This window comes from Lithobates pipiens, unplaced genomic scaffold, assembly GCF_037356315.1.
Source record: "Lithobates pipiens isolate NorthernLeopardFrog02 unplaced genomic scaffold, aLitPip1_a1.2 Scaffold_3, whole genome shotgun sequence".
NCBI lineage: Eukaryota > Metazoa > Chordata > Amphibia > Anura > Ranidae > Lithobates > Lithobates pipiens.
The window spans coordinates 224,734,413-224,747,037 of NW_027507790.1; the positions used below are offsets into that span (position 1 = coordinate 224,734,413).

The window sequence follows — 12,625 nt, forward strand, 5'->3', positions numbered from 1 at the left end:
GCTCAATCGTTTCTGATAAAGACAAGGTGCACCCCACTTGGAGACACTAAGGCCTCTTTTACACGAACGATCCGTTCAGGTCCGCCTGTCAGTTTTTCAGGCGGACCTGAACGAATGCTCCATAGACCTCTATGGAGCGTCGGATGTCAGCGGTGACACGTCCGCTGACATCCGACCTGCTCCGATCCAAAAAAGCGCGACGGAAGAAAAATCGATTTTTCCATCCATCTGCGGATCGGATGAAAACGGACTCTGCGGTCCGTCGTCATCCAATCTCCCCTAGGGGAGAGCAGCGCTGTGACAGGTCTGTCCCTGCGCAGTGTGCAGAGATGCACCTGTCATCTTCCTGCTCAGCGGGGATCAACTGATCCGTCCCATGTGAAAGAGCCCTAAGTAGTTGGGACAGCTAGCTACAGATTTACTAATATAGATCACAGATGCAAAATTAGACTTGGGTGTTAAAGAGGGAGTCCGCCGGGAGTCCGCCGTTTTTTTTTTTTTTTTAAAAGCCAGCAGCTACAAATACTGCAGCTGCTGACTTTTAAAATAGTGACACTTACCCGCCCAGCGTGCCCGCGATGTCGGCACCCGAAGCCGATCTCTCGATCGTCTCTCGGGTGCTGCCGCCGCCATCTTGGGTATGGGAATCAGGAAGTGGAGCCTTTCGGCTTCATTTCCCGGTTCCCTACTGCGCATGCACGAGTCGCGCTGCGCAATAAGGATGGTCCCCACTGTCTCTGGGATCCGTGTGTTTCCCAGCAGGCAGCGGGGGACTTTCGGAAAGGGGTGTAGATTCTGAGGAAAGGGGCGTACCTTCTGCAGAATCTATGCTGGAAGTGGGTGCAGATACCTATACTGTACAGGTACCTGCACCCCCCTCCCCCCTGAAAGGTGCCAATTGTGGCGCCGGAGGGGGGGAGGATGCCAATGAGCGGAAGGTCCACTTTAGTGTGGACCTCCGCTTTAAGGTTTGTTTTAACCCTGGTGATGAAGGGGTTAAGGATAGTAGGGTTATGGCCGGGATGGTCCTCTTCACTTTTCTCTCTCCCTCCTCTTTTCTCTTCTCCTTTCTCTTTACTATTTATATTGCTGCCCTTCTTTCTTCCATTTCCACGGTGGAGGATGAGGATGTGGCCTATGATAACATCTCAACCATTCATAACGGCCTGATATTATTATAATGCTCCGTGACGTGAGTATCTGTTGAGTGATTTCTTATCCATGTATGACCTTGGATTAATATTAATGAGGTTTACACACTATTATCCTGGGTAAGACTGTAATTGGCTTTCTCATGTTCTGACCGACAACTTTTGTATACAGTATTGTACTTTCTATGAATATAATCTTTAACAAAAATCCCTGCAGTGTACAAGTGTATTGGAGGGCCATTGTGAATGAACAGCACACCATTGAAAAGCACAAAGTGCATACAGTATATAGATGGGAATCCAAAAATGCATTGGCCTTGATGAGGAATGTAACATGAAAGTTCTGCAAGTACAGAGAAATCACTGTTGATCTGCCAGAAATGCACACATCTTGTCATTTCCCGATGTGATATTACACCACATACCTTTTTTGTACAATTAAATTGCAAGACTTGGTGTCAGCCCTGACCAGTTATCTGTTGTTAAGGCTGGGTTCACACTGAAGCGATGCGGGAACGCCGCAAATCCGCGGCGGGTTCCCGCATCGCATGCCTCCCGCCGGCAGTTCACACTGCCCTATGCGGACTGCTGGGAGTGTCAGTGAAACCGTAATGACACCCCCAGATCCGTTCGCATATCGCAGTGCGATCTGCAAACTCGGACAGGAAACGGATCGCATGGTGTGCTGCGGACCAAAAAAAGGGCCCTGTGCGAGTTTGGAGCGGGTGCGATGCGAATTCAGCCATACTATCTGTATGGCTGAACTCGCATCGCACAGAGATCAGATGTGATTTGCACTGCAGTGCGGTGTGAATCACATCCGGGTCTCCCAGCCGCAGCAGTGTGAACCCAGCCTAAACCACTGAATCTTGTCCATTCTCCTCATCTCCACTGCATAAGGACTAATTGCTCTGCAGTGCAAGGGGGGGGGGGGGGACTCCACAGAAAAGTATTCAAAGGACAGATTTAACCCTTTCATGACTAATGCCGCGTACACACGGTCGGAGAATCCGTCGGAATGCGTCTTATCGGACCGTGTCGTCAGATAATCCGACTGTGTGTGGTATGCATCGGACTGATTCCATCCGAATCTCCGTCGGACCCAATTTTCCAACATGTTGGAAATATTTCCCGACCAACTGGGCCGGTCGGACCTAATCCGATCATGTGTAGAGAATTTTGATCGGACCAAGTGCCACGCATGCTCAGATCAAATTCCTACATCAAAGCTATTGGCTACTAGCCTGAATGTAGTCCCATCGTAAAAAAAAATTACGTCATCACGTTCTGAAAGATCTGATTTTTCGACAATTTAGTCCGACCGTGTGTATGCAACAGTTTCGGACACAATCCGTCAGACTAAATCTGACGGACAAAATCCAACGGATTTGGTTGTGGAAATCTCCGACCGTGTGTACAGGGGCTAAGCCTATTTTTGACATTTGGTGTTTACAAGTTAAAATCCATATTTTTTGGTAGAAAATTACTTGGAACCCCCAAACATTATATATGTTTTTTTATCAGAGACTCTTGAGAATAAAACAGCAATTGTTGCAATATTTTATGTCACATGGTATTTGCACAGCGGTGTTTTAAACGCAACTTTTTTGGAAAAGGGACACTTTCATGAATTAAAAAAAAACGAAACAGTAAAATTAGCCCAATTTTTTTGCATAATGTGAAAGATAATGTTACGCCGAGTAAATAGATACCAAACATGTCACACTTTATAATTGCACACACTCGTGGATTGATGACAAAGTACGGTACCTAAAAATCTCAATAGGCGACGCATTAAAACATTTTTTTACGGTTACCAGGTTAGCGTTACAGAGGAGGTCTAATGCTAGAATTATTGCTCTCGCTCTGACAATCGTGGCGATACCTCACATGTGTGATTTGAACACCGTTTACATATGCGGGCATGACTTCCGTATGCGTTTTCTTTGCTTTGCGAGCTCGCGGGGACGGCGGGCGCTTTAAAATTTTTTTTTATATATATTAAAATGACTAAATTGTTTTAAAAAATAAAAATACAAATTTGATCACTTTTATTGCTGTCACAAGGAATGTAAACAACCCTTGTGACAGTAATAGGTGGTGACAGGTACTCTTCAATGTATTCAGAATGCCGAAAACGGCGATTCTGAATACCGTATATTTTTTTAAAACCGGCGCCATTGGCAGCCAAGTAAACGGGAAGTGACGTCATGACGTCGCTTCCGTGTTTACGATTAGGATACTGGAACAAAGCCGATTATGGCTTCGTTCCAGTTCCTCCCCAGCAGCCGGAAGTGCCGGATCTTGAATCTGTGCTCCCGATCGAGCGGGAGCACCGGTAACAGCGGCGGGAGGGGGGGACGTTTCCTCCCGCTCCTCCGGCATAACAGCCAAGCGGCTTTTAGCTGCTTCGGTTGTTATGGCTGGATAGCCAAGCGCCCGCTGAAAAAAACGGTACCGGGATGATGCCTGCAGGTGCGGGCATCATCCCGGTATACCCCCCGGAAGCCGAGTACGCACATCTGCGTATGCTCGGCGGGAAGGGGTTAAAGGAGAAATTTGGGGTTTAAAAAAATAAAATAAATAGGACATGTACTAAGCTGCAGCTGTCTGTTGTTGACTCTAAGCCCTTGTACACACGGTCGGAGATTCCGACAACCAAATCCGTCGGAGTAATTCCGACGGATTAATTCCGGAAGAGGTCCGGAAGTGATGTTGCATACACACGGTCGGACTAAGTTGTCGGAAAATCCGATTGTACATAACGTGATGACGTTATTTCGTTAAGACGGGACTACATTCACAGCCAATAGCTTTGGTCTAGGAATTTGATCTGAGCATGCGTGGCACTTTGTCCATCGGAGTAGGCTACACATGAGCGGAGTATGTCCGATCGGAGCATTTTGTCGGAAAATTTTACCGGCAAGTTGGAAAAGTTGGTCCATCGGATATTCTGACAGAAACAGTCCGATGCAGACCACACACAGTCAAAATATCCGACAAAACGGTCCGATAGGAAACATTCCGACGGAATCTCCGACCGTGTGTACAAGGGCTAAGACTGAGAACTGAGCGATCACATGACTGTTGATCGCTCATTTCTCAGTTCTCCTTGGAGTTGAGAGCAGTGCCAGTCAGTCTCCGCTCTTTACTCTGCACCTCCGGGGCTCACTTGAACACCAGGCTGGAGAGCAGGTGTTCGCAGCTGGCTTTGGTTCTTAACATTGTGCTGAGAGCCAGATCCCACTATCAATCAGGCAGCTAGGTGGATCCTGGCATTATGGTTGAGATATTTCCAAAGCCTGTGATGTCAGCCGATAAAATCTCCTCTTCTCCTGGCCCCTCCTCTCCAACCAGTGCCCCCATGGGAAGATGCCACTCATGCATGCTCACTCTCGAGCCCTGCTGGTGCATCCATTGACATAGACTGTGGGGCTCGGTCCTGTCCCCCACACCCAATTGCTCCCTTTGCCTCAGCAAAGCCAGCGAGACCTGAAAGTGAGGGGAGAGAAGAGCTGCAGATGTGCAGAGTACTGGATTGAATGGGGGCTCGGGTAAGTAAAAGGAGGGATGGGGGATGCTGATGCCTAAACATTTTTTATGGAATGCATAAAGGCAGGGGCGGACTGACAACTCATGGGGCCCCCGGGCAATAATAGGAGATTATGGGGCCCCCAGGCAATCTGAGATTATGGGGCCACACAGTATAAAATCACACAGTATTCACATACATGTACACACAGTATACACAGACATGTTTCTATTGGCTGAGAAGGCACTGGAGAGGTGGGGCAGCTATAATCTCAGGATTTTTAGACCAAAAGTATGTCGGTAAGAGACATTTTAGAGACAGATGTAAAAAAAACACAGATTTTTAAATACTGTCCCTGGTTTTACTGAGGCTGGAAACCCTGATGGGGCCCCCTAGGGGCTCGGGGGCCCTCGGGCAGTGCCAGAGTGGCCCAATGGTCAATCCGTCCCTGCATAAAGGGAAAAGGGCATGTAAATGGGCCTCATGATAATGTGATCACTGCAACTGGCTGTCATAGTGACCTAATGATTGGGAGCCTGTCCTACCGCCTCCTGATCATCGCTTTAGAACCACTTTAAGTTACATAGTTACATAGTTAGTCAGGTTGAAAAAAGACACAAGTCCATCCAGTTCAATCTTAAAAACAATAAATAAATAAAATAAAAAATATCATACAATCCAATTATCGTATTTTCCCTGGATCAACTTTACCTACTGTATAAATGTTAGTACCCAGTTATATTATGTACATTCAGTTGCATACCTGTGTAGACCATGTTGGTCCCCTTGAAGTATGTAAAAAAAAAAATCCTGAAAGCAGCTACTTTTATCCTTCATCCCCATGCTTGAGCATCCAATAGCTCTAGTGTACTGGAAACAGGATAGGACTGGAAGGGGGGGTCCGTTAGAAGTTTTTTAACAGTATACAATGGGACAACATGGCCCACAGGTGTGCAAATTAATTAATCAAGAGATTTGTTAACAACACGGTGCATTTACATGTACTAAGACTTGACTGCATGGGCTGTTTTATGCACAAAAATTAACTAACTCTTTAACGGAGCAAAAGGGAGCAAATAAGAGACGTTCATTATTAGAGTTTACATAGACTTTAAGGGTACAAGGGTCTTAAATGGTTCCTGAGGTCTACAGAAGCTACTTACAACTAATGTATCCCGTTCCTTAATACCTTTATTATTTAAAATTTTCTTACAGAAAGAAAAAACAGCTAGTGAAAATAAATAAGATAAAAAAAAATTAATATACAAAAAAAAACTAAATACATACATAAAAGAAACCTCCAAAAAAAGTTTTTTTCCAAGCAAATGTTGCTCAGTGAGCTTAAATTAACACAATTTCACTTTGTCAAAACCTCTCCGGCAACAATATCAGTAATTTTGCAGAGAAGTCACTTTGCTCATCCCTTCTCAACAGTTACATGAAAGGCCATCAGGTGTTGAGAACTTAACGTGATAAAACAAAACTTACCCTCCTCACAAGTTTCTCCTCCTTTTCCCAGATTACAGTGGCACCGTGAGCCTCCGCGGTCATAATCATTGAGGCAGAAGCTGTCCACAGGACATGCAGTTTCCTCACACGTCAGGTCAAATAGCCGGGGAGGAGACATCAGACTGACCCTTCTGGTGGGTTTTGCAGTTGCTCTTACTGTGGTGGTAGCAGGTAAAGGAGTGGTTGTTGTAGGAGTGGTTATCACGCTCTTTCTGGCAGTGGTGGATTTTATTGGTGAAGAAGTGGTAGTTCTTAAAGGAACTATCTTTGTATATGTCCCAGATGTTCCTTTGGTTTCGATAACAAACTTTTTGTTGCCCTCTTTTTTGGAAGGAAGTGGCTTCACCTATCGAACAACAGTACATTTTTACATTATGGCACAGAAGCAATATAAAACTGCATGTGACCGAATCCTTTCATGACCAGAGGTCATTAGAGCCCAGACCAAATTAGGCCAACTTAGGTAACTTGACAATAAGAGTCCATTCACGCAGGGGCAACATGACTTCCAGCGCAACTCTGGGAGGCAACTTAGACACGACTTGAGTATGAATCACAGAGCGACTTGGGGCAACTTACAAGGCAGCTTGAAATTGCCTCCAGGACAGGGGACTTTGCCAGTGGCCAATCACATAATAATCAGAAAACTATTTTTACTTCCTGGAAAGTTGCTTCAGTTAAAGTGGTTGTAAAACCTTACAAACCACTTTGACCTACAGGTAAGCCTAGATTAAGGCTTACCTGTAGGTCCAAGCAATATCTCCTAAACCTATATGGTTTAGGAGATATTTGCCTGAAAACGGGCACCGCTGTCTACGGCGCATGCGCCGTAGACAGCGGCGCGCAGGCGCACTGAGCGCGGCATTTCCAAGAATGGAACTGCCGCGCGTGTCGACTCCCGTGCGCATGCGCGAGAGTGACGTCATTGCGGCTTCGCCGAATGACAGCGGCGGAGCTGCGAGACGCCACCAGCAAGATGGATGCGGCGGACTACAGGGGGCAGCGGTGACATCGCTGGCTCCTGTGTCAGGTAAGTGACACATAATGGACTACTATGCGATGCATAGTAGTCCATTATGCTTTGCCTTTGCAAGGAATGAAAGAGGAAGTAAACCCATCAGGGTTTACTTCCTCTTTAAGACGGGATCCGATTTGGAGGCAACTTCTATTGAAATCAATGGGTACAAGTTGCCTAGAAGTTGGATTGAAGTAGTACAGGAACCTTTTCTAAGATGGCTCTCATTCACTTACATTGATTTTATCACGTCGCGCGACTTGAGGCAACTTCAAGTCGGATCCAAAGTTGCCCCTGTGTGAATGTACTCTAACTCCATGAATAATTTCTAAATAATATCTAAATTTCAATCTAAAAAAATCTTACATTGTTTTTTAGAGACTTATGGGGGCATTTATTTAGTAGGTTGTGTAACCCCATTTTCATCAGGTCCCAACGGTCATTTACAAGATCGTAATGCCTGAGGCTTAACATTGCCCTCATGATAATGTGATCACTGCAAGTGGCTGTCATAGTGACCACGTGATTGGGAGTCTGTCCTACCACTTCCTAATCATTTCTATGTCATAGGAAGCTGTTGGAGACAGCTTGGTCACAGTGCTGACATCATGCCACTGTGTGCGTTGCCATCATATACAGGTACATATATATGGGTATGGATTGGTATAAATGTGGAATATAGTCCCACCTCACTGCTACCCCATATATGCGCACAGCCAGTAGTAAGGGGCTAAATAAAAACTCTGCTCATTAGTCTGACAAACATGACAACTGCATTTTTGTCAACTTGAAACAGTTTTAAATAAAAATTTTAATTGAATTGCTTTTAAATGCGGTAATCCACATTGACGGATATAGCCGACAGGGTTTGTTTGTAAACAAACCTAATGTGATTACTATTGCTGGATGTAATTTTGATCACATGATCCAGAACCATGCTGATTTGTTATTGAACATAAGTGGGAGATTAGGGAGGGTCAGTAATAGTTTCATGGCATGTGAACAGCCCCCTCCAACTATATGTTACGTCTTAGGTGGGCGGTTGGGAGATGGTAAAACCACAGCTCAACCCTTTTTTTTCTTTTATATCCCCATGTGAAAGAGGCCTTATTTTAAAGTCAATGTTGAGGATGTAAGAAGATGTTATTTAAAATAAAATAAAGTGTGTGGGTATGAATGATTAAACTTGTCTCTATGATTTACTTCAGTTAGCAAACATGGAATGGTGAACCAGACTTAATTTAGGGGACTAGAGTTCGGGGCTCAATCTGATAGGCTATTTAAATTTGAATATAATGTGGATGTAAAAATGTTATCCTGTATATAAATTCACACATTTGATCACGTACTTACACTTTCTTTACCAAAAGGAGCAAACTTTGTTAAAACTTTTCCCATGTTTTAGCTATTTTAACAAAAAAAGAGTAACCCGCACTTCTTTCAAAATAATTACTAATTGGAAGCCAGCATTCTACATTTCTATATCATCCATGAGGATCTGAGCATTCATTTACAGTAAATACATTCAGGTCTGATTTAGGCTTTTTGGGGTCTTTAATAATAATTGTAGCTCAAAAATTGGCCTGACCTAAAACTGCAAAGCTTATCGTTCATATATACTATAAATATACTCATATACTTTATACTCATAAATGCAAGTCCAGATAATTTATAGCATAAGTAGAACAAACCATAAATTCACTTACATCATCTATATAGATATCATAATCGGAATCATCGACGTCATATCCATCGTCATCACCGATCTTGGGCTCTGTGACATAACTGTGAATGTAGCCTCCAGATCCCAGCTCATCTGTGCCTGGAACACATATCATACAATTTGTGATTTAATGACAGTTCACAATCACAAGTGAAGCTGTTTTCAATCTTACTATTTACTTTAGTGGATGTTACCAAATTCAAAAACTTACTCTGGCTACATTAAAAAATATGGCCCCATTCACACCTGAGCTTTATGTAACTCAAAATTCCAGAATGCTCAACATATAAAATCCCATGGTTTCCTATTGTGCCTCTTCACATCTGAGTGTAGTCTAAGCCTGTAGCTCAAAAGCTACATGGGCTTCAAGCAAACAAAGATGCTCAGCTCAAGTGTGAATGCAGCCTGCAGCTTTCCCGCACACATTTTATTGATTGTTACATGAAATATCAATAATCATACATCTTTACTCCCTGCTATTATCAATAGATCCTTAAAGTGCATGCCAATACATCAAAAGGCTCTACATGTTATTTGACAATACATGCTGGCTCCTTTGGGTTCCTGCAATAGATGTGCGCCTGTAACAATTGCTTAGTGCCCGCATCTCTGAACAATTGTTTTTTTTCAGAGCAGCAGAATTGTGATTGTAAAACATTTATGAAGTAATGAAAAAGTGAGTAATACCTTTGTTATAAATCTTCATTGCTGGTAAATAATGGATTCCAAACAGAAGCAATGTTCCATCATTGAGTTCTTGACGAAGAAGGGGTGCAGACTGTCATGACATGACATCCACAAAAGGCTACAGAATGTTTATGGAGATGGCACCATTGTCAAGATCCATGTCTTGTAACTCTTGTCAAAGCCGTCATCTCTGTAAACATTCTGTGCATGTTGGACAGCCTGAAACCCTATTTCATCAAGTATTCAATGACGGCATTTTGCTTATTCTTGGAATCCATTATTTACCTTCAATGAAAAAGAAGAGTTACTCTACCAACATGTGAAATTTGAATGACCTATCTAAGTTAATAAAAAAATGTATGCCCATGTTTGCATTGCTTTCGGTAAAGCCCTTGTATAAACTGGCACGGGCGGTTTGGCAATTTGGGATAAGCTGACCTACACTTGAAGGTACTTGGGTAAGAATGGTTTATAGAAAGCATTTTGTGGTTTAAATGGTGTTGTAAGTTGAGAAATACTGTTATAAAGGAACTCCAGTTAAATATGTCCTTTGTTTATTAAGATAAATGCAAGGTAGAACTGTAAATTCTTAAAAATTTTCCCTCAACACAGAGCCTTTTATTCTACTGTGTATGGTGGCCAGGCACTATAGCATTGTCTATAAGTCCTGGGGGCAACCAAGTACCGGTAGGCCTGCTTGCCTTAAGGGAAAGGGGGCTGCTATAGGTGAAGAACACAGTAGCTAGCTATAGTGCCTGACCACCTGCGTTGGGGTAGACGTGACAGTGTCAACACTGTCAGACAACCAATTAAGACTTCCTGAAAAATCTTAAAGTCAAATAAATGAGAAAATTCTACTTTTGCAATGGGAACCTTTTCCCCGCACTCCACTCCAGCACTATGGTGGAGGTCAGGACTCTGCAGGCCAGTCAAGTTCCTCCACCCCAAACTTGCTCATCCATTTCTTTTATGGACCTTGTTTTGTGCACTGGTGCACAGTCATGTTGGAACAGGAAGGGGCCATCCCCAAACTCTTCCCTTAAAGTTGGGAGCATGAAATTGTCGAAAATGTCTTTGGCCTAAAGAGTTCCCTACTGGAACTAAGGGGTCAAACCCAACCTCTGAAAAACAACCCCACACTATAATCCCCCCTCCACCAAATGATTTGGACCAGTGCACAAAGCAAGATCCATAAAGACATGGATGAGCGAGTTTAGGATGAAGGAACTTGACTGGCCTGTGCAGTCCTGACCTCAACCCGACAGAACACATTTGGGATGAATTAGAATGAAGACTACGAGCCTTCTTCTTCAACATCAGTGCCTGACCTCACAAATGAGGTTCGGGAAGAATGGACAAACATTCCCATAGACACACTCCTAAACCTTGTGGACAGCCTTCCCAGAAGAGTTGAAGCTGTTAAAGCTGCAAAGGGTGGGCCAACGCAATATTGAACCCTACCTACTAAGACTGGGATGCAATTAAAGTTCATGTAAAGGCAGGTGTCACAATACTTTTGAATATATATATATATATATATATATATATATATATATATATATATATATATATATATATATATATATATTTTTTTTTATTATTATACTAGTACATCATTTTATTAATTTAAAAAAATGTGTAAATAGAGGACCTCTTAGAACTTGTAGCCTAACCACCAAGAACCTGTACCTCTTATACAATAAGTACAATACAAAAATATATTGGGATAAAGAAGCTTTGCAGATCTTTTAAAATCAATACAATGAGCATTGAAAGTGAATTCAATTACACCATCTATAATAGGCCTTGTGCTTGGCAAGGACATAATGATTGCTTCACAAGGCTGATCGATGCAGTCAGCATGCACACCCCTATTATATTTATATCCTGCTTTTTATAACCTTCTCTTCACTATTGCTGCCTTTCATAAGAGATTGAAAGAAATAAACGGCGTATAGAACGGCCGCTCCCAAGAAAGGGCAAATTACTCCTGATTTCTGATTTAAAGGAATTAATTTGCAAACAAGTGTAATTGCGCTGTGCATTATGCAGGAGAAACGCCAAATGGAAAAACTCTAGGTGGAATCAAAACTATTGAAGTTTGCTCAATGAAATAAATTGGAAGGTGCAATTTACAGTTTACAAATAGATTTTGATGATCATTTCCATTTTGAGAAAGGGCTAGAATCAAGAACTTTATCCAAAGTAGAAATAAACTGGTGTAATTAAATTCCAGTCAAAAAGAGAAAACCCTCAGCAGTTATAAAGGTTTCTGTATACTTGTAACCCCAGGCCCAGCAATGTGCCCAAATTCTGGCTGAACTCTCTGTACAAATATCTTCATCAAGAAAGCAGTGGGTGGGAGAATCTGAAAATACCATAGGATCGGGTAGCATTCCAGGAGGAGTATGGGGTAAGCCATACTTCACTTGAAAGCCCTTCTTGGGGCAGAGGGAGTCTACTGGTTCAGATGGAATTTTTTGAATGAAAGGTCATTAGTACCCATAAACGGGGCCATGTTGGGAATCTATACTGGCATGTGGTAGAAGGATACAAACACACAATCATGCAGCTCCTCTATGATTAAGGTTGGCCATAGATGGGTTTTTTTTTGTTTAGCCAGTGAGAACAGGTTTCTCCATATTCACAATTGAGTTGGATAGAGGAATCCTACCGCTGACATATTGTATTCTGACTTCAGGGACTCTCCATGGCCATAATACACTGATCAGCATCTCAAGCTCATTGGCTGCAGCTGTTGATTGATAAAAGATTTCCCACAAGCCCATTCGACATAAGTTTGAAGATCTACAACTAATGGATCAAAATTAAGCTGGTTCCTGCTAAACTGGCTGAATTTTAATCCATCTATGGCTAGCTTAAGCTGAAAGATGTTATAGGGGTGGTCCTGGGGATGGGACTATGTGCTGGATCAAACTGTTATCACGAGGCTGGGAGAGCACAGTCGGCTAAAATGACCTGTGACCTTCACTGGAAACACCAAAAAT

At 42.9% G+C, this 12,625-nt stretch overlaps 1 protein-coding gene across 2 annotated transcripts in view; it reads right to left on the reverse strand.

The window, feature by feature from the left end:
- The window catches only part of EGFLAM (EGF like, fibronectin type III and laminin G domains), a 249,508-nt gene that overhangs the window by 75,994 nt on the left and 160,889 nt on the right, over positions 1-12,625 (reverse strand). For both annotated transcript variants that reach the window (XM_077462829.1, XM_077462831.1), the window contains exons 8-9: positions 8,914-9,029; positions 6,172-6,538 (exon numbers count right to left, since the gene is read on the reverse strand). In XM_077462829.1, the coding sequence (XP_077318955.1) occupies positions 6,172-6,538; positions 8,914-9,029 (483 nt within the window). The remainder of the gene's footprint in view (positions 1-6,171; positions 6,539-8,913; positions 9,030-12,625) is intronic.